Genomic DNA, 18,354 nt, shown 5'->3' on the forward strand with positions numbered 1-18,354 from the left:
GATGAGTATATTAGCTATCAATATTAACTCAAATATTACATAAAATCTTAGGAAGTCAATGAAAATAGCAATCTCTTGATACATATTTTTAAAATATTTCCTATTATGTAATCTGTCCATTTGAATACAAATAAATCCTTGTAAAAGTATGGGAGAATTAAACACAGATAAACCCGTGAAGGGAAGAATTTTCTAACTTATCTGCTGGATTTTTCTTCAATTAAAAAAACTGTAAAGTACATACAACATTTACCGTCTTAACCGTTTTTAAGTGTATCATTTAAGAATGGTATTAAATACATTCTTAATGTGCCACCATCACCACTGTCCAGCTCCATAACTCAACTTATAAAACTGCTTAACGTCCTCAAGTTTCATTCATGCTGCAACCAGTGTCAGAATTTTCCTCCTTAGGGTGGAATCATATTCCATTGCATGGATATACCATGCTTTGCTTATCTATTCATCCATTGATGGACACTTGGGCTGCTTCCATGTTGCTGCTATCACCATGCTGTACCAAGTATCTCTTCAAGATCCTGCTTTTTTCAGTATATATGCAGATGTTGGATTGTTGGATCATGGTATTTCCAATTTAATTTCACCCTTTTCCACAGTGGCTGTACCATTTTGTATTTCTACAAACAGTGCACAAGGGTTCCAACTTCTCCACATCCTCGCCAACACCTGCTATTTTCTATGTTCTTGATAGGTGCCTGCTGGATTTTTTTTCCCCTAGACGGAGTCTCACTGTCGCCCAGGCTGGAGTGTAGTGGTGTGATCTTGACTCACTGCAACCTCTGCCTCCTGGGTTCAAGCAATTGTCCTGCCTCAGCCTCCCAGGTAGCTGGGATTACAGGTGCCTGACACCATGCCCAGCTAACTTTTTGTATTTTTAGTAGACATAGGGTTTCATTATGTTGGCCAGGCTGGTCTCAAACTCCTGACTTCAAGTGATCTGCCTGTCTCAGCCTCCCAAAGTGCAGGGATTACAGGTGCGAGCCACTGTGCCTGGCCTGCTGGATTCTTAAGAGTGATTTTATGACACACTGAGTCCATAATATTTTCTACAGGCATACTACTAAAATGGTAATAAAGTCAACGATATGAATTGATATACAATATTCCATTTAGTTATTTTAAGAGTACTACAAAGCTTTACATATCTCATATCAGCCAGAAATAATTCACCACTGGATGGTCTCATAAACAAGACAGTAGTTCAATGACATCTTTAATTTTTACCTATATGACAAAAGCTGAGTATTTCAGAGACTTATACAACTTGAAAAACCTCATGTCATTGTCACTTTATTGCAAGACGGTAGAATTAATTACAAATTTAAACTACAACGTGGTAATCTTTAGTCAGGCAGCAAGTTTTTATAAAGGCTTATACAGAAGTGATCATAGAATAACTCAAATGCAGAGTAAGAATGACGAGAAATAGTTGACTGGCCGATAGAGATTTCGTTCTGTCACTATTTAACACAAACTTTTCATTTTTAGGAGAGGTAAACCATAACTTCAGTAGACACCAATACAGAAAGATTTTGTCAAATAAACTCGTTTCCATTTAGTCAGTCAACTTTCTAGCTGTCTCAATTGGAATAGATACATTTACATAACTGGCTGTGCTTGAGCCTTCTTTGCCAGCAGCTTTAGGTCAGCAATGCACTTGGCAATTGTCTCCTTTTCCTGTGATAAGGAAAGAGAAATCTGGTAAGACCTTTCCAAAACATAGAAAAGTATAAACACCATTATTCTAAAAGACAACTCCTACCAGACCAGAAGCTCAAGAGGATTACTGGCTTAACATTATATGGCTACTAGACTGGTTTAGATATAAAATTAAAACAGAGAAGATACAATTTATTTTAAGCAAATCCAGGGGGTTAGTTAAAATTCCCTGGCTCACAGCTTTTGATTAAAACCTGCATAGAATTTGAGGCCAGATATTCCTGTAACCATCTGCCACTGATGTTGGCTTATATAATTAACAGCTGCTTGAAAAAGACCAACCAAACAAATATTAGTAATATACAAATGTTAGAAATGAAAATAATTTTTAGTCTCTTTTTTAGGCTTCTTTTGTATTTTCTAAGTTTCTTAAGCATGTATATTAGTTATGTAAAAGATAGTTTATTAAAAAAAAAACACTTTGATTGACCCTGTTCTTCTAATTCTATATAGGTTATGCTGAAAATGACCAGAAATAATTAAATGTTATATTCCTAAGAAAAAAATCAAGTAATAATAAAGCAAAAATATAAATAAAGTAATTCAGTTTAAGCAAATAGAAAACATTTCCATTCAAAACAGATAAATTATGCAGCTGAGAAGAAGAAATGGAATGTCATGGAATTAGAAAATGGAAGGGGCTTAGAAATAGACTTGTTCCATCTTTTACTTATTTTATTTTTTGAGACAGGGTCTTGCTCTGTCACCCGGCTGGAGTGCAATAGCACAATTATAGTTCACTACAGCCTATGCTTCCTGGGCTCAAGAGATCCTCTCACCTCAGCCTCCTGAGTGGGTGGAACTACAGGCATCTGCCATCGCACCCAGCTAATTTTTAAATTTTTTGTGCAGACAGGATCTCGCTATGTTGCCCAGGTTGGTCTCAAACCCCTTGCCTCAAGTGATCCTCCTGCCCTGCCCTTCCAAAGTGTTGGGATTACAGGCAGAGCCACTATGCCCAGCCCAGTCTGTTTTATAGAGAAATTAAATATATTGGTTAATGTTACCCAAATCTGAGGAAAGAGAAAAGCCATCGTGGTAGGTATGCAGCATCTTCTTGCTTATCACTATCCAGAAAAACAAACCGGGGTCACATTGCTGTTTCTAGGCTAAAGACTCCTTGCCAGCTATTCCTACCTTAACAAAACATCGGTAGATACTCATTAGAGATACAAGTACAGTGTCAGAACCTCAAAAATATTGTGTACCTGCTGTGCAGAGATGCTCTGCACCACGTGCTTCTCCACCCAATTTATCATGTGCTCTTGTTCCTTTCGACGCATCATGTTCTGCACAGATATGTGATAGTCCAGGCGATTCTTTACTTCCTTATAAACCGTATGCAGTCGTTGCCGGTAACTAACCTCCATAGTCAGAGCAATGTTATTCTGCAGCAAAATTAAGAAATGAATATTGTTTATACACTTGAAGGAACACTTCTACTCTGAAGATTCTGCCAGTGAGAATGACCCACTTCTTTTGTATTTTATGTGAAATTCTTTTATTTAATAGGTAATATATACCTAGAAATTATAGCAGGATATGGCAAAAACATATTTAAAAGTGTATGCAGTAAGAAAAAGTCTCCTTCAGTCTCCCCCATAGACCACTAACTTACTGTATTTCTTATATTCCCTCCCAGAAATATTTAATAAAAATAGAGGTATACACATCAAAATATAGGCATATACACATTACTTTTATTAATTCTGACACACAAACCTACCTCAATTTTAAATTACATTGGATTCCACTATTCTGGTATTCCATAATTCATTATTTTGTACTACAAGTAATGGTGCATACATTGTGTATTTGTCCTTGTGTTTATGTCATAACACTTGCTGGGTCAAATAATAGCTAACATTTGTAGAGTACCAACTATGCTCTAAACACTCTTATGTTTAGATTCAGTTAAATCTTATAACCATACCACGGCATAGTTATTATAATTATGTCCATTTTGCAGTGAGAAAAGTGAGGCAGAGTTAGGAAACTTGCCCAAGGTCACAGAGCTAATAAACTGTGAAGCCAAGATCAGCACACAGGCAGTAAGGCTACAGGGCCAAGCTCTTATGTATCTCTACTTGGCTTACCCATAGGCATCACAAACCAATGCATACCAAACTGAAGGCTATTGGCAACAAGGCAATCCGAGTGATCCTCCAATGACTTTCTCTCATTCACAGTCCAAGTCAAAGTTCTTATAAAAACTTAAGGTCTTCACATATCATATCATAGTCCCAGGCCACCCTCTGTCTCCTTTTATTCTCCCCCCACCAATTCTACTTCAGCTGTATGGGCCTTCTTACTTTTCCTTGACTATGCCAAGCCAACTTCCAGATTTACAGCATTTGCAACTGTTCTTCCCTCTGCCTGGAACTTATTTCCTCAGAAATCCACATACCTTGCACTATTACTTCTTTTAGGTCTCTGCTCAAATATCATATTAGAGACATTTCTTGAATGCCCTATAAAAATAGTAACTCCTGTAATTTTATAGACAGGAGGTCTCACTATTTTGCCCAGGCTGGTCACAAACTCCTGCACTCAAGTGATAGTCCTGCCCTGGCCTCCCAAAATGCTGGAATTATAGGCATGAGCCAAATACGCTCGGCCTGCAATCTTTTTAATGCGAGTTTATTTTTCTATCTAACATTCATTACCTGTTGACATTTGTATCTGTTCTATTATTTATTTTCTGTGCTTCTCCTTTGCCTGGCTAGAAAATAAGACTCCATGAAGGCAGAAACTTTTTCGTTCTCCACTATATTTTCAGCACACTGTCTTGGTCAGAATATCTACACAGGAAGAACTCAATAAATATCTATCAAGTAAATATATTATAAATAAATAAAAACCTAAACTACTACCATTTGACTCTTAGGAAAAAGCTACATTTTCCAATAGGGTTTTTGTTTTGAAACAAAGTTTCCCTCTCGTTGCCCAAGCTGGAATGCAATGGCACAATCTCAGCTCACTGCAATCCAATATGGTTTTTAAAAAAAGCCAAAATATATGTGTGTATGCATTCACGTGTGTATACATAATATGCAAGAAGCAGGAATCAGTCTCTAGTTGTAACCTAAATATACATGGAATTAACATTTTCTGAGATTGTCAAATATCCATGTGCTTAAGAGTATTTAGGGATCTTGTTTAAAAGAATACAGATTCTTGGATAGCCCCTAAGAAAGGTTCTGATTCCACAAGTCTTAGAAAGGAACCAAAAACTTAACACCAAAGATAACTCTAATGCATGTGGTACCGAGACCACACTAGCCAAGATCCTAAATATATCAGATGCTTACTCTATCTTAGCATCTCATTTTTCATTTCATTTTAATATAAAACTTCGAAATATCAGCACCTCACTTTTAAATATTAGCCATAAAATACAAAGCTCAAAGTAAAAACAGTAATAACAAAATACTTGAACATGTTCCTAAGGATTGTCTTGGAAGCTACATATTTTAGAATCTAATCATGTTCTGACCATGATAAAAAGCTCTACTGCTATCTGAATTTGTTATGTGTATATGTGTGTATATATGTGTATATAAGTGTGTGTATATGTGTGTTTAAGACAGTCTTGCTTTGCTGCCCAGGCTGGAATGCAGTAGTGGGATCGTAGCTCACTGCAGGCTCGACCTCCTGTGTGCAAGCAGTCCTCCTGTCTCGCCCTCCTCAAGTCCTAGGATTACAGGTGTGAGCCACTGTGTCCAGCCTGCTTTGTGGATTCAGAATGTACAGTATCAGATTTCCTTACAACAAAGACGTTAAGATGTTCTTGTAGTGTGGTGTGTATGAAATACACAGGATATATTTTACCTACAGTCTTTCTTAGACAATGTATTGCCATTTTAAAATCAGCTTTAACTTAATGACTATTTCCTTTTGTGTGGATCCAAAAATTTTTTTTAATAACTTCCACTGTTTCTAATTTTATAATAATTTGAATTATTTTTCCACTTGACAGTTCTTAAATGTTAAATAGCTGTGAATGTCAACTCCTACACAAATCTCTTTTCTAAATAAAATATGTTCAATCTATTTAACCATTTTTCATTAAAAATTCTGAAAAAAAAAAAAAAAAAAACACACGCAACAAATAACTTAATTTTTCCTAGAATCTTCTGAAACCTACCCTCTGCACATCAAAAAGGTAATGGCGCTTCTGAACCAGTGCCTGCTGTGCCTTTTCCGTATCAATTGCATCCTGGATGTTGTTGATGGAAGCCTGCTTTGCCTCTTCCAGTTGGGCAAGTTTTTGCTACAATTGTGATAGCAACAACAAAGATGAGTAAAAGCACATAGGGTTAAAAAAAAAAAAAAAAAAAGGAGATTTCATGTTTTCTCAAAGTTGTCTCTCATTTGTAAAAACATCCACAAAGAAACATATATAGAAAGAAGTGCACAAATCCGTAAAAAGGATTGCCCGTAATAGCTACAAGATATGTTTTGAATGATTAAACTATAGAAAAGCTGAAGGGTTTAATAGATATTTAAAAAATCTCAAATTAGTAATAACATTAACATTTATTTGAAACATTAGATTCATTTCTATGTTGCTCCTCTAACACTCACATCAAAAATATCACTAGATGACCTTCATGTTTCTGCTATTCTAAAACAGGAAATAATGTTTATGGTTCTTACCTCATTGAGTTTATCAGCAAATGCTGCAACAGAAGGACCAAATTTTTTAATTCCAAAGATATATATCCCTATTGTTGCTAGTCCAGTGATGGTCTCTCCGGTAATCACATATATTTCTTTGGATAAAGCATACAAGATAAGCCCAGCTCCAAGCACATAGGGTCCTAAAAGAAGAAAGAGCTATTTTATGCATGGATATGCTATACCTAAAAGAGGAAAGATAGAAAGGTACTTCTACATTTGATCAGTTGAAGGCAAAGTAACGACTTAATTAAATTCAAAGACAAAACACTAGATTGAGCAGCAAGCAGTATGGTAGAGTTGAAAGAATAAAGATATGGGCTCAGGGAAATCCGTATACTGACTTTACAACTTTAAAGAAACTGAGCAATCTAAATAATCTCTGAATTTAGTTCTTTATTTGTAAAATGGGGACAGTACCTTCTTCAATTTGATAAATTTGAGAAGTAACGTTAAGTACAATACCCAGCACAGTAACTTAAGTTATTCTACAAAGATGTCACATAACTTTCTAAAGTAATTTGTCCAGCAAAATATACTATTTATTGAATGGGAACACTAGACAAGATAAAATTTACAAGAGAAACAAGCAAAAGCCAACTATAAAGTGATATGTATATAAAAGGATGAATAAATATTAGGATTCTCAACTCCTGTAGCACCTGATTACAACAGTTCAAATATTGCTTCTTCTTTAGCCAGGCCATGAATTCTGAAAGGATGTAAAGCATGATTTATATTTCTTTAGTCTTTCCTCTGTGCCTCACAGGATGTAAGGGAGGGCCAGAGCAGGCTTTTAGGAAAACATTTTACAGTATTTCTGAGAATCATCATAGGATGGCAGGATATATCATGAGAATAACAGGGTTACAATCTCAAATACATTTTACCCAGTTTCACATACAAAATTCCAACAGCTTTTAAAACTGTCTTTAATATATAAATTTTAAATATGAATTTGCAAGAAATGTCTATCATATGTAAAATTTTTATCACCTATGGAAGTCTGAGACTAATGTTTCTAGCAATTTCAGTTAGGAAAATGCTACTTTAGGTGACTCGAGGGCTAAAAAACACAATCCTTGGTTGCCAATGCTCCACAGTCATAGCAATACTTGGGTACAGGCCAAGAAAGGCAGTGTATTATACAGTTACTCATTTCTTTACTGTCATCCTACAACAGAATGTCTGTCCCATGACAGCAGGCACTTAACACTGTTCAACACTGTATGCCTGCAACCGTGCCTGATAAAGCAGGCATCAAAAAATTGGATCTACTAATGAATAGAGATAATGCTGTAAAATTAAGTTAAAATCCCAAATAAATTTATACCAAAGACAGGTTGACGCAATCAAATCAATTGTTACAATTTCCTTTTAAAACAGCTGACTTGTGGCTGCAGGCGGGTGGCTCAAGCCTGTAATCCCAGCACTTTGGGAGGCTAAGGTGGGTAGATCCCATGAGCCCAGGAGTTGGGAGACCAGCCTGGGCAACATGGTGAAACCCTGTCTCTACAAAAAATAGAAAAATGAGCTGGGTGCACGCCTATAGTCCCAGCTACCTGGGAGACTGAGGTGGGAGGATGATCTGAGCCTGGGGAGATGGAGGCTGCAGTGAGCTGTGATTGTGCCATTGCACTCCGTCCTGGGTGATGGAGTAATATCCTGTCTCAAAAAAAAAAAAAAAAAACAAAACAACAAAACAACAACAACAAAAAAAAAAACAAACCCACTTGACTTGATTTTAGTGGTGCCATCAAAATATATCATGAAAGATTCAGCAAAAATGCTCACCTGTTACACCAGTTTTAGGATAAAGATACTGAAAGAACTCCTCAGGGATGAGTCCATGACGAACTTTTCCTCCATATTCAGGAAGAGGTGGTACAGGGGCAAGGTGTGGCTGCCCTGTGTGAAAGGTCCTTGTTGTTTGCAATACCCTACAGGTAGCAATTGTACAAATGTGAAGCCGGTTTTTTTTTTTTTTTTTTAATTAAGGAGAATACAACGTATGAATAATTAGCAGAAACAATAAATAAGGTTGAGGATTGAGGCAGTTTTCTAACTGGAAAGAAAACGGACTGGGAATAGGAAGGTTAGGGTCCAGTAATCAGCTGTGACAAGAGCAAAGACTTAATCACAGATACTTAACCTTTTACCCAATACTAGAACCCTTTCTATAAGCCTTGCAGATCATCTGTCTAGCACTTTGTACGTCTATTATTAGCAATGAAATATATAAGAATGTGGATGTGGCAGCCAGCTAGACTCCTTGGTTTCAAATCCTAGACCTGCCCCTTGACTTTGAGTAAAGAGCTTAAGCTTTTGTAATCTCAGATTCCTCTTGGTAAAATGAAAATAAATACACGTAAAGTGCTTAGAATGATGTCTGGCACATGGCAAAGTTTTATGTAAGTGGTTAGCTGTTATATGCCTGATATGTTGTAAGCTCCTTGATCTTTTTGAACACTCTTTTGATGGGGGTGCTAATCACTATATGTAACAGACTTTTTCAGTACTGGGTAGCTCTAAGTATGTTCATCTTTAAATTGACATACTACATACATTCTTGGAACTTCAATCCATTCTTAGTCCTAATTTTGCTTTTCTGTGTAAGATAACACACATGTACCTGGGTCAAACATGTTCCCTCACAATCCTGATTGCCCACAAGGAGCTCTCTGTTTTGTTTTGTTTTTTTTTTTAAATCAGGTAAACAGAACTGAATATAATACTGTTAGTTTGGCCAACTCATTCATTCTACAAACACTTGTGGAAAACTTTTATTGCCAGTACTGAGCTTGAACAATTGCACTATTATCAACAGTGGATATGGAAACTATTCTTGTATTAAAGCAGTTTAAGACTACATTTTTCACAGTTACAGTATGCCAACGTCTCCTTAAGATTCTGATGATATAAAATCTAGTCTCTTTATATCTGCTGTCACGTTTGGTCTCCTTCAAGTTTTCAGTATATTTTTGTCCCACTTCCTACCCTCTATTCCTCCACGCTCTCAACTTCTATCTCCTTGTAATGTAAGAATTTACATTATTTCATTTATTTTGGTACAATGCTTATCTTTTGAATATTATTTCTGCCTCCAAATATATTAGCTGCCCTGCCAGGTTTTGAAATCTGAGAATCATGCTTGAGATTTCTTCACTTACATCAAGGCTTCTCAACTCAGCACTACTGATGTTTGCACTGGATACTTCTTTATTATAAAAGGCTGTTCTGTGCACTGTAGAATGTCTGGCAGTATCTTTGCGGCCTTTATACAATAGATACCATTAGCACCCTCCCTCCCCTACCCACCCAATGGTATCACTGAAAAGTATCTCCGGACATAGCCAAATGTCCCCTGCGGGCAAAGCACCCCAGGGGACAAACCATCCCAGGGGACTGATTTAAATCACAGCACTAAAGAATATGCTTAGGCTGACAAGCCTTCTCCTCAGCTAGCTACCTTAGTCTAAGCCCTTATCATCTCTTGCTTAGTTTAACAATCCAAGACCTGGTCTTTCTGCTTTTTTATTTTATTTTATTTTATTTTTTGAGACAGAATCTTGCTCTGTCACCCAGGCTAGAGCACAGTGGAGCAATCTCAGCTTACTGCAACCTCCGCTTCCAGGCTCAAGCAATTCTTGTGCCTTAGTCTCCCGAGTAGCTGAGATTACAGGTGTGTGCCACCATGCCCAGCTAATTTTTCTATTTTTAGGATAGACAGGGTTTTGCCATGTTGGCCAGGCTGGTCTCAAACTCCTGGCCTCAAGTGATCTGCCCATCTTGGCCTCCGAAAGTACTGAAGCTACAGGTGTGAGCAACTGTACCTGACCTCTGCTTCTTATTAAATTCCCCAACTTAAACCTAGCCACTCACATTACTGCCAATGTTTCTAAAATGAAAATTTGACTTGCAAACTCAACAGGCGGTCTCCTGCCTACAGAAAACTACTTAGTCTAACAGTACTTGTCAATTTTTTTTTTTTTTTTGAGGCAAGGTCTCACTCTGGCACCCAGGCTGGAGTGCAGTGGTGCCATCACTGCTCACTCACAGCCTTCAACTCCTGGGCTCAAGCAATACTCCCACCTCAGCCTTCCCAATTGCTGGGACTACAGGCATATGGCACGATGCCCAGATATTTAAAAAAATTTTGTTTTTGTCTCACCATGCTGCCCAGGCTAGTCTTGAACTCTCGGGCTCCAGCGATCCTCCTGCCTTAGCCTTGGGATTATAGGAATGAAACACCACTGTGACTGATCCTGTCAAATTTTATAACCTCATCTTCCTTCATTCTCTTATACTTCTGGAATTACTGAACAGCTCTCAAAAACAAACAAAGAAACATCACAAAAAAATTGCCCTATGCTGCTCCTTCTGCCTTTTATTCCTTTCATACTATGACTTAATAGCAATGACTATCAAGACCAACCAGTAGCAATGACTACTGAGACCAATCAGCCTCCAGATTTGTAAAGCCCTCCCCCACTTTGGGCTAACATTCATTCTTTTAGTCAATAAAACATTTACTGACTTTCTACTAATACTAGGCACCGGGAACAAAGCTCCAGCCTTCAACTTTCTAGTGGGGGTATGGGAAGGGTGAGTGTGTATCTCCACACAAAATTTCAGGTAGCTGTAAGTGCTATGAAGAGAAACTGAGCAAGGTAAGGGAATAGGGAGAACAGAACAGGGAAGAGTATTTGGTAGGGAGTCAGATAGCATTTGACCCAATGATCTGGGGAAAAGAGAGAAGAGCAAGTAGAAAGATCCTGAGGCAAGAATACGCTTGGTAGTTTTCAGAGGAAGACCAAGGCCAGTATGGTTGGAGAATGACTTGAGAACAGAAGGAGACAGAATGGGATCAATTCATGTTAGAACTTGCGGGTTATGCTAAGTTTGGATTTTATTTCAAGTGGGATGGGGAGCTCTGGAAGGCTTTGGTGGGAGAATGACATAATCCTTCTGGCTATTATGAGAATTGGGCTGTAATGGGACAAGAATAGAGATGCAAGGCTAATTAAGAGACTACTAAAATACCTAGGTGAAAGTTTATGGTGCTTCATACTTTAGTGGTAGCGGAAGTAGCAGCCAGAGTACAAATTTCTAGAGGAAGAGCCTTGCTGAAGTACTGGACATGGAGTGTGAAAGAAAACCAAGGATATTTCTTGTATCTTGTAAATACAGTTATTTTATTTACTACCCAGTATTACAATTATTTGTTTACAAGTCTGTATGGGGTCCTTTTTCTTATAAGTTGGAAGCAGTCATTTATAGCCTTACTTTATTGCATACATGATACTTAATTACAAATAAGACCACATTTTCAAGTCCATTTTTTTCAATGTAATAGTTACCATATTTTGCATGTTTTAGAACTAAGTTTGGAAGTAAAAAGAGAAATCTCTAGGAAAACCGACATGTCTTATGAAACAATTTTAACAGTAACAGCTGATTTAATAAGCACACACCATGTATCAAGAAACTGTTTTTGAGTTTCACAGAAATTGTCTCTTAATTCTCATAAGCCACAATGTACTATTATCTCCATTTTGTAGATGAGGAAATTGATGTCACCCAGGTAGTAACTGGAGGAGCCAGGTGTACCCTGTTCTGGCTTTGGAGCCCTCACTCTAAACCCATACTCTACCATTCTTAGACTGTGAGCTCCATGAGAGCAGGTAATTAGCCATACTTATTCTTGTATTCTTGGTTATGTGTTTGGCAACAAAAATATTTACTGAATCAATGAATGATTTATCTGATTGTTATCATATGGCAGTAAAAAGGAGGTATCTGGGAAATCGACTGTAAACAACACGCTTTACTGTTTTGTTGAACAAAATTTGTTCTTGGGTATGTAATCTATTCCAATTCCGGCTGCAGGAACTACATAAGGTCCCAAGGGAAGGTCACAAAAGAGTGGGGAGGGTACAGAAAACACCAAAACCAATTTCTAGTTTAGTTGGAATACGTTACTTATCCTGTTGAAGTCTATTAGGTGATTTGAGAGCGTTCCTGGCAGTTACAGGAACAAGTGTCTGAAAGAAGGTTTAAGTGTCCCAAAATTATCGGAAAGAAATTTCTGGCCTAAAGCTAAGGGGGTGGGGGCAGGAATCGAGAAATAAAAGATGATTAAAAACAAACACGAAAGGGAGCATTACCCTTACACTTACCCTGGACCTAGGAAGGCTGCATTCTTCAGAGAGGGGGCTGCAGATAAACAAGGCGAAGGTCAGCAAAGTCAAATGAAATCTGGTTTACCCCTTCCTCACCTCTGCCAGGCTAGATCACTAAGGCCATGTACCCCTTTTTCCTGTCACTCAAGACTCCAGGCTCCCTTCCGACAGGCGAGGATCACTCGCTGCTCAAGCCCCTGTCGCTGCGCCCTTCTCCCTTCCCTGTGACCCCTAGATTCGCTTCTTTCCAGTCACTCTGATAGCCCAGACCAGGGTCTATATCTCTCACCCGCTGTGGCGGCAGCAGAAAGTACTATCCGGGACAGCATGGTCAGCGAAGATCCAGAGAGCAATCTTAGCGTTCCTGTGACCCCGATGGGAGAATCTGTCAGGGCAGCAGCAAGATGGCCGCTCACAGGTCTCGCGAGATAAATATTTTGTACTCTTCATTCAACTTTCATCGGAAGATTTTTTTTTTTTTTTAATTCTCGCGAGAAGAGGCAAGAAACGCTGAGAACCTATCGCAGGATAGCACCAGCCGGAAAGCAGGATGGAACCATGGAAGCAATTCTCGCGAGAAGTAGAGTTACCACAGCCTAGAGAAGGGGGCGGAGGCTCAGAAGCACACCACGTGGGGTTTGCCGCCGGAGCTGAGTCTCTGGCCGGTGTCCAGTTTGATTTTGAATCTAGGTTGGAGTTGGAACCGTGGAGATGCGAAAGGAAACCCCGCCTCCCCTAGTGCCCCCGGCGGCCCGGGAGTGGAACCTTCCTCCTAATGCGCCCGCCTGCATGGAACGGCAGTTGGAGGCTGCGCGGTACCGGTCCGGTGAGCCGAGATCCCGGGCCTGGGAGCTCCCTCACCCCGGCCCAGGGCGCCCCTCCCCGGGGACTGACCCTCCTAGCCCTTCCCCGCCCTGCATGTTATCCCGACCTCGAGCTGTCCCCAGCCCTGCCCCGCGTTCCTGAGCTCAGATCCAGACCCGGCCAGCACGCTGTTCTGTGCGGTCTCCATGGAGACGAGCCCTTCCACCCTTCACGCACTGACAGCTTGTACTCCCCTGTAGATGGGGCGCTTCTCCTCGGGGCCTCCAGCCTGAGTGGCCGCTGCTGGGCCGGCTCCCTCTGGCTTTTTAAGGACCCTTGTGCTGCCCCCAACGAAGGCTTCTGCTCCGCCGGAGTCCAAACGGAGGCTGGAGTGGCTGACCTCACTTGGGTTGGGGAGAGAGGTATTCTAGTGGCCTCCGATTCAGGTGAGTCACTTCCCCCTCATCCACCCCCCACCCCCACCTCTGGGTGGAGTGATGGAATGGAAACTTGGGGTACGGGTAGGGCTGAGCTCAGTGTCTGATGTCCTATACTCAGTACTTGGAGGAGCATGAGAGTATTGGTCCCAAATGCAAACTTTTGTGTGGGTGGGAAATATCTTTTCTAAAATTCTAAATGGTCTGGTGAGATTTCCTGGAAAAATCCATAGCAAAAGTAAACAATGGATTGGAACCATTTTTCTTCTGTGTAACCTGCCCCTTAACCCCCGCAGCCCAGACCAAGTATAATATTGTTTTTAAGATAACACTGAAGTCAATCTGTGCTACATGTTCTTTTCCCATTTCTTCCCGCTTTCTTGTCTTCATTCTGCTTTTTTGTGTTGACTGTTAGGCTCAGCGATGCAGGCTTTGGTATTTAAAAAAAAATCAGAATTTAGAAGTTGGCCGGCATTGGTTGGAAGTTTAAAAGTTCCACTTTTTAATAGATTTAACCTCTCTGACAATTGAGCTTGACTACTACATAATCAAGACAACTTTTGGTGGATTCTTTATACTTAACCAGTCACTGTGCAAGGCATTCAGTTATTCAACATATTTTTAAAGACTCTGCAAGACATTTATTCAACTAGTCAGCAAATACTTATTACTATCGAAGTAATTGGGAAGTGTTAACATCACTAGATAGTGTGCTGCTTAGACAGTTGTGGAAACTTAATCCTTGTCCCCTTGGAGCTGATTTTCCAGTGTTCTCTCACTGAAAGCAGGTAATGAATTTTACAGGCTGTTCCATCCTTGTCTTTTTCTAGAAGCATTCTCCACCTACTTGTCTGGGCTGTCATTAGGCAAACAGTAACGCGGAATAAAGTCAAAGGCTCAGAAATTAGCTAAACTCTCCAATGATGTGAACTATGCTTTATAGGAATAACTTACTTTGCTAATTTAGTGACAATGTCTCTTTGAATCCTAGAAATGAATTACTGCCTTGTTATAATCCAAGCTCATGTTTTCCTTACCCTACCCCAACAGGTGCTGTTGAATTGTGGGAGCTAGATGAGAATGAGACACTTATTGTCAGCAAGTTCTGCAAGTATGAGCATGATGACATTGTGTCTACAGTCAGTGTCCTGAGCTCTGGCACACAAGCTGTCAGTGGTAGCAAAGACTTCTGGTGGGTCCCTGTTCTCACTGCTCCTGTCTTTAAGCCTCCTTTGGGTGCCTTTCTTATCCTGTTAACCTCATTAGGTAACATTTTGGGCTTATTCGAAGAACCCAGTGACTAATTTTATCCTTTCTATAAGGTTTCCTTAGGGATTTTGCAGTCCATTTTAAGTAGACCATATTAGCAGTCCAGGAGGCAAAGACTTGGGGAATGATGATTACAGGAAGTTCTTGTTTGTACATGTTTTTATGTTGATAGTGTAGGTCAAGATTAAATGTCTGTTTCCTTTTCCTTCTTAGCATCAAGGTTTGGGACCTTGCTCAGCAGATGGTACTGAATTCATACCGAGGTGAGTATTATTTCACTGTTAGCCCTGGTCTTAGCTGTTGTGTTTTGCTTCTCCCCTTTGGACTTTTTGAACTTTGCTTTGATGTTAGGAGCAGCAATTCCACATTATGTCTGATAGTTTTCTTATAAAACATATAGTCAGGCTGCAATATCCACCCCTTGTCCTTTTCTCATTTTCCCTGTTTCTCTTCTTCTTTTTTTTTTTTTGATTAGTCAAGTGCAGTAGTGAAAAGGGGGGAAAGAGTAGAACAAGGAGTTTAATCTGTAACTGACTGAACAATCAATTGAGATAACTTGCCCCCTTCAGACCAGCCAGTTTCCCTGTTTCTATTGATGGTCTCACCACCTTGGCAACACAGGGCTCAGACTCTTGGTCCTCTTCCACCCCTTCTGTTTCCCCACCCTCAGTTGGCCACTAAATTCTTTTTAGTCTTTTCCACTGATCAGTTGCTTTCCTGTCCATTTCTATGCCCCCATTCACTTTCAGGCTTTATCTTACACAGGCGGTGGCACTCATCTCTCCACTAGCAGTCTAGCTCTTTTGGTCTTTTATTGGTTTCTTGTGGCCTGTGGATTAAATTCCCATTTTGTTTGCTCACTTCAACCTCCACCTCCCAGGTTCAAGCAATTCTCCTGCCTCAGCCTCCCAAGTAGCTGGGACTACAGGTGCACGCCACCACGCCCAGCTAATTTTTGTATTTTTAGTAGAGATGGGGTTTCACTATGTTGGCCAGGATGGTCTTGATCTCTTGACCTCGTGATCTGCCAGCCTTGACCTCCCAAAGTGCTGGGATTACAAGTGTGAGCCACCGCGCCTGGCCAAATTCCCATTTTCTTGTCATGGCATTGAAGCCCTTCCGTTTCCTCTCTTCAGGCTTACTAGATCCTTGATGTTCTCAAGGGATAAACCTTGAGACTTTCAAATCTTGAACTTTTGAGTATTTACCATCATAAAATGTCTGTTTTCTGGTGAGAACCATCACTTTTTTAATGCCCCTCTTTCTGCTCACTTTCATTAACAACAGCACTAGTAGTTGACTTTCTCTTGGGAGCCATTCTTTGTGAAGATAATGTCTAGAGCCTTAATATGTGCATGGCTATGAGATTTAGGTGCTGGGTGATTACTGTGGTTCACTCAATGGCTAAGTGCCTTTCCCTGCCATTTCTAACTTCAAAGTACATGATTAAGTTGTAGGCCAGAGAAATCACAGACTCATATCCAAGGTCCAGTGTCCTGGACCCTCAGGGTCACTTTCAAATAGTTTTGCAATTGAATGCCCAGCTGGGTGTAGTGGCTTACCACTGTAATCCCAGCACTTTGGGAGGCTTAGGCAGGCGGATCACATGAGGCCACGAGTTAGAGACTAGTCTGGCCAACATGCCAAAACCCCATCTCTACTAAAAAGTACAAAATTAGCCAGGTGTAGTGGTGCACATCTGTAATCCCAACTGTTTGGGAGACTGAGGCCTGAGAATTGCTTGAACCCTGGAGGCGGAGGTTGCAGTGAGCCAAGATCGCGTCATTGCACCCCAGTCTGGGCAACAGAGTGAGACTGTCTCAGGAAAAAAAAAAAAAAAGTCAATGCCCTATGTCTATTATGCTTGCTTTTTATTTCTTAGACATACAATGTGCCTTCCTGGTTAATATTAACTCTTTTTCTGCACTTCTGCCATTCATCCCTTACGTTAGTTCTTTGTGTTTGTGTCTTATTCCCCTTGCTGAATTCCAAATCCCTTCTTATTTTTTAATTTTTTGTAGAGACAGAGTTTTGCCATGTTGCCCAGGCTGCTCTCAAATTCCTAGGCTCAAATGATCCTCCCACCTTGGCCTGCCAAAGCGCTGAGAGAGATTACAGGCATGAGCCACCGCACCCTGCCCCAAAACCTCTGAGGGTAGAGGAACCATGTATTCTTCATCTTTTGTACACTACCATGGTGCTTGCCCCAGAGATTTGCTTTTTTCAAGTGAGCAATAAATTCCTTTCTTACTTCTTATTCTGTTGGCTTTCTATGAATTCTAGGACTAGGAAAGAACTATGGAAGCCAGTTTAATTCCATCCTTCTGCCTCAGGAAGGGCTACATTCATACTCCCTGGGAAAGTCTGGTAAAATGACTGTAGAAAAGTTTCCACAGTTTCTAATTAACATGTAGCAGTGACTTAAAGTTTTTTGCATGTAGACCTCCCAAAACAATTTTGAAAATCGATGCCCCCTCATGCATTTTTAAATTGATACCTAAAAAATTTTAAGTAGTTGCAGAGAAGGTAATTTCTGGCATACAATTTATTACATACTTATTTCAAGCATACGTTTGTCAAAATTTTAGATTTGCAGGTTAACCTTAGTTAGTTCATATGACTGTCTGCCAAATAGCCTAACTGGCAAACACCAATGTGCGTCGTAAAGCCAGTGGACCAAGTTAGACTAAGTTTTCTGTCAGAAAAAGTCTGACTTTGTTATTAAATTCCGATAAAGTTGTTGAATATGTCCTTATCACAACAATCTATCATATTTTTTAATTCTTGTCATTAGACAGAAACAGAGTTAAGTCACAGAACCATACTTGTGTTTGAGGTATGACTGAAACAAGATCAGCCCCTTCACTGAATTTTACCCAGATGATCTTTTTGCTCTTTGGTTCTTAGGGAAAAGTCCCTTTTGTCCCTTAGTTTAGAACCCTTATATTTTTATACCCCTGAGCATTGTACCATGGAAAGATCTGGGATAAATGACAGGTATGTGTTTCTTCTATAAAGTGGGAGAAGGGTGATGGTGAAAATAGAGGCAGTTCTACCTTAGGAAACAGAACATTAAGAGAAATTGGCGCTCTTAATGCTATTAGCGTCCAGAACTCCCTCGAAAGTGTTTACACACTACTTGGAGGTATGTGCACTCCAGTATGAAGACACTATTCTAGAATTATTTAGCTCTCATGTCTAGGATGCCTTAGCTGGAAATTCCTTTATTATTCTTACTAAGC

General features: G+C 39.8%; 2 protein-coding genes across 2 annotated transcripts in view; one reads left to right on the forward strand and one right to left on the reverse strand.

Moving 5' to 3' along the window:
* Positions 1-271: 271 nt before the first annotated feature.
* ATP5PB (ATP synthase peripheral stalk-membrane subunit b) lies at positions 272-13,126 on the reverse strand. Its single transcript, XM_032249772.1, has 7 exons — positions 12,892-13,126; positions 12,600-12,636; positions 8,215-8,360; positions 6,400-6,563; positions 5,888-6,013; positions 2,949-3,128; positions 272-1,698 (listed from the first exon to the last, which is right to left on the reverse strand). The coding sequence occupies exons 1-7, from the start codon at positions 12,929-12,931 to the stop codon at positions 1,621-1,623; spliced, it is 771 nt and encodes a 256-aa protein (XP_032105663.1). The 5' UTR covers positions 12,932-13,126; the 3' UTR covers positions 272-1,620.
* A 45-nt stretch (positions 13,127-13,171) lies between these two features.
* The window catches only part of WDR77 (WD repeat domain 77), a 7,779-nt gene continuing 2,596 nt past the window's right edge, over positions 13,172-18,354 (forward strand). Inside the window, exons 1-4 of the mRNA XM_032249926.1 lie at positions 13,172-13,428; positions 13,667-13,852; positions 14,894-15,035; positions 15,326-15,499. Of these exons, the coding sequence (XP_032105817.1) occupies positions 13,314-13,428; positions 13,667-13,852; positions 14,894-15,035; positions 15,326-15,499 (617 nt within the window). The 5' untranslated portion in view covers positions 13,172-13,313. The remainder of the gene's footprint in view (positions 13,429-13,666; positions 13,853-14,893; positions 15,036-15,325; positions 15,500-18,354) is intronic.

The sequence above is a fragment of the Sapajus apella genome, unplaced genomic scaffold, assembly GCF_009761245.1.
Source record: "Sapajus apella isolate SASKATOON/1434 unplaced genomic scaffold, GSC_monkey_1.0 scaffold69, whole genome shotgun sequence".
Lineage (NCBI taxonomy): Eukaryota > Metazoa > Chordata > Mammalia > Primates > Cebidae > Sapajus > Sapajus apella.

What these genes read in the sequence shown, in the direction of transcription:
- ATP5PB (XM_032249772.1), bottom strand. Translation starts at nt 12,931, where the DNA reads ATGCTGTCCCGGATAGTACTTTCTGCTGCCGCCACAGCGG. An exon ending in TCCTAAAACTGGTGTAACAG is followed by an intron (nt 6,564 to 8,214) that starts GTGAGCATTTTT and finishes TTCTTCTTTTAG; the next exon opens with GACCCTATGTGCTTGGAGCT. An exon ending in TTGCTGATAAACTCAATGAG is followed by an intron (nt 6,014 to 6,399) that starts GTAAGAACCATA and finishes TCACAATTGTAG; the next exon opens with CAAAAACTTGCCCAACTGGA.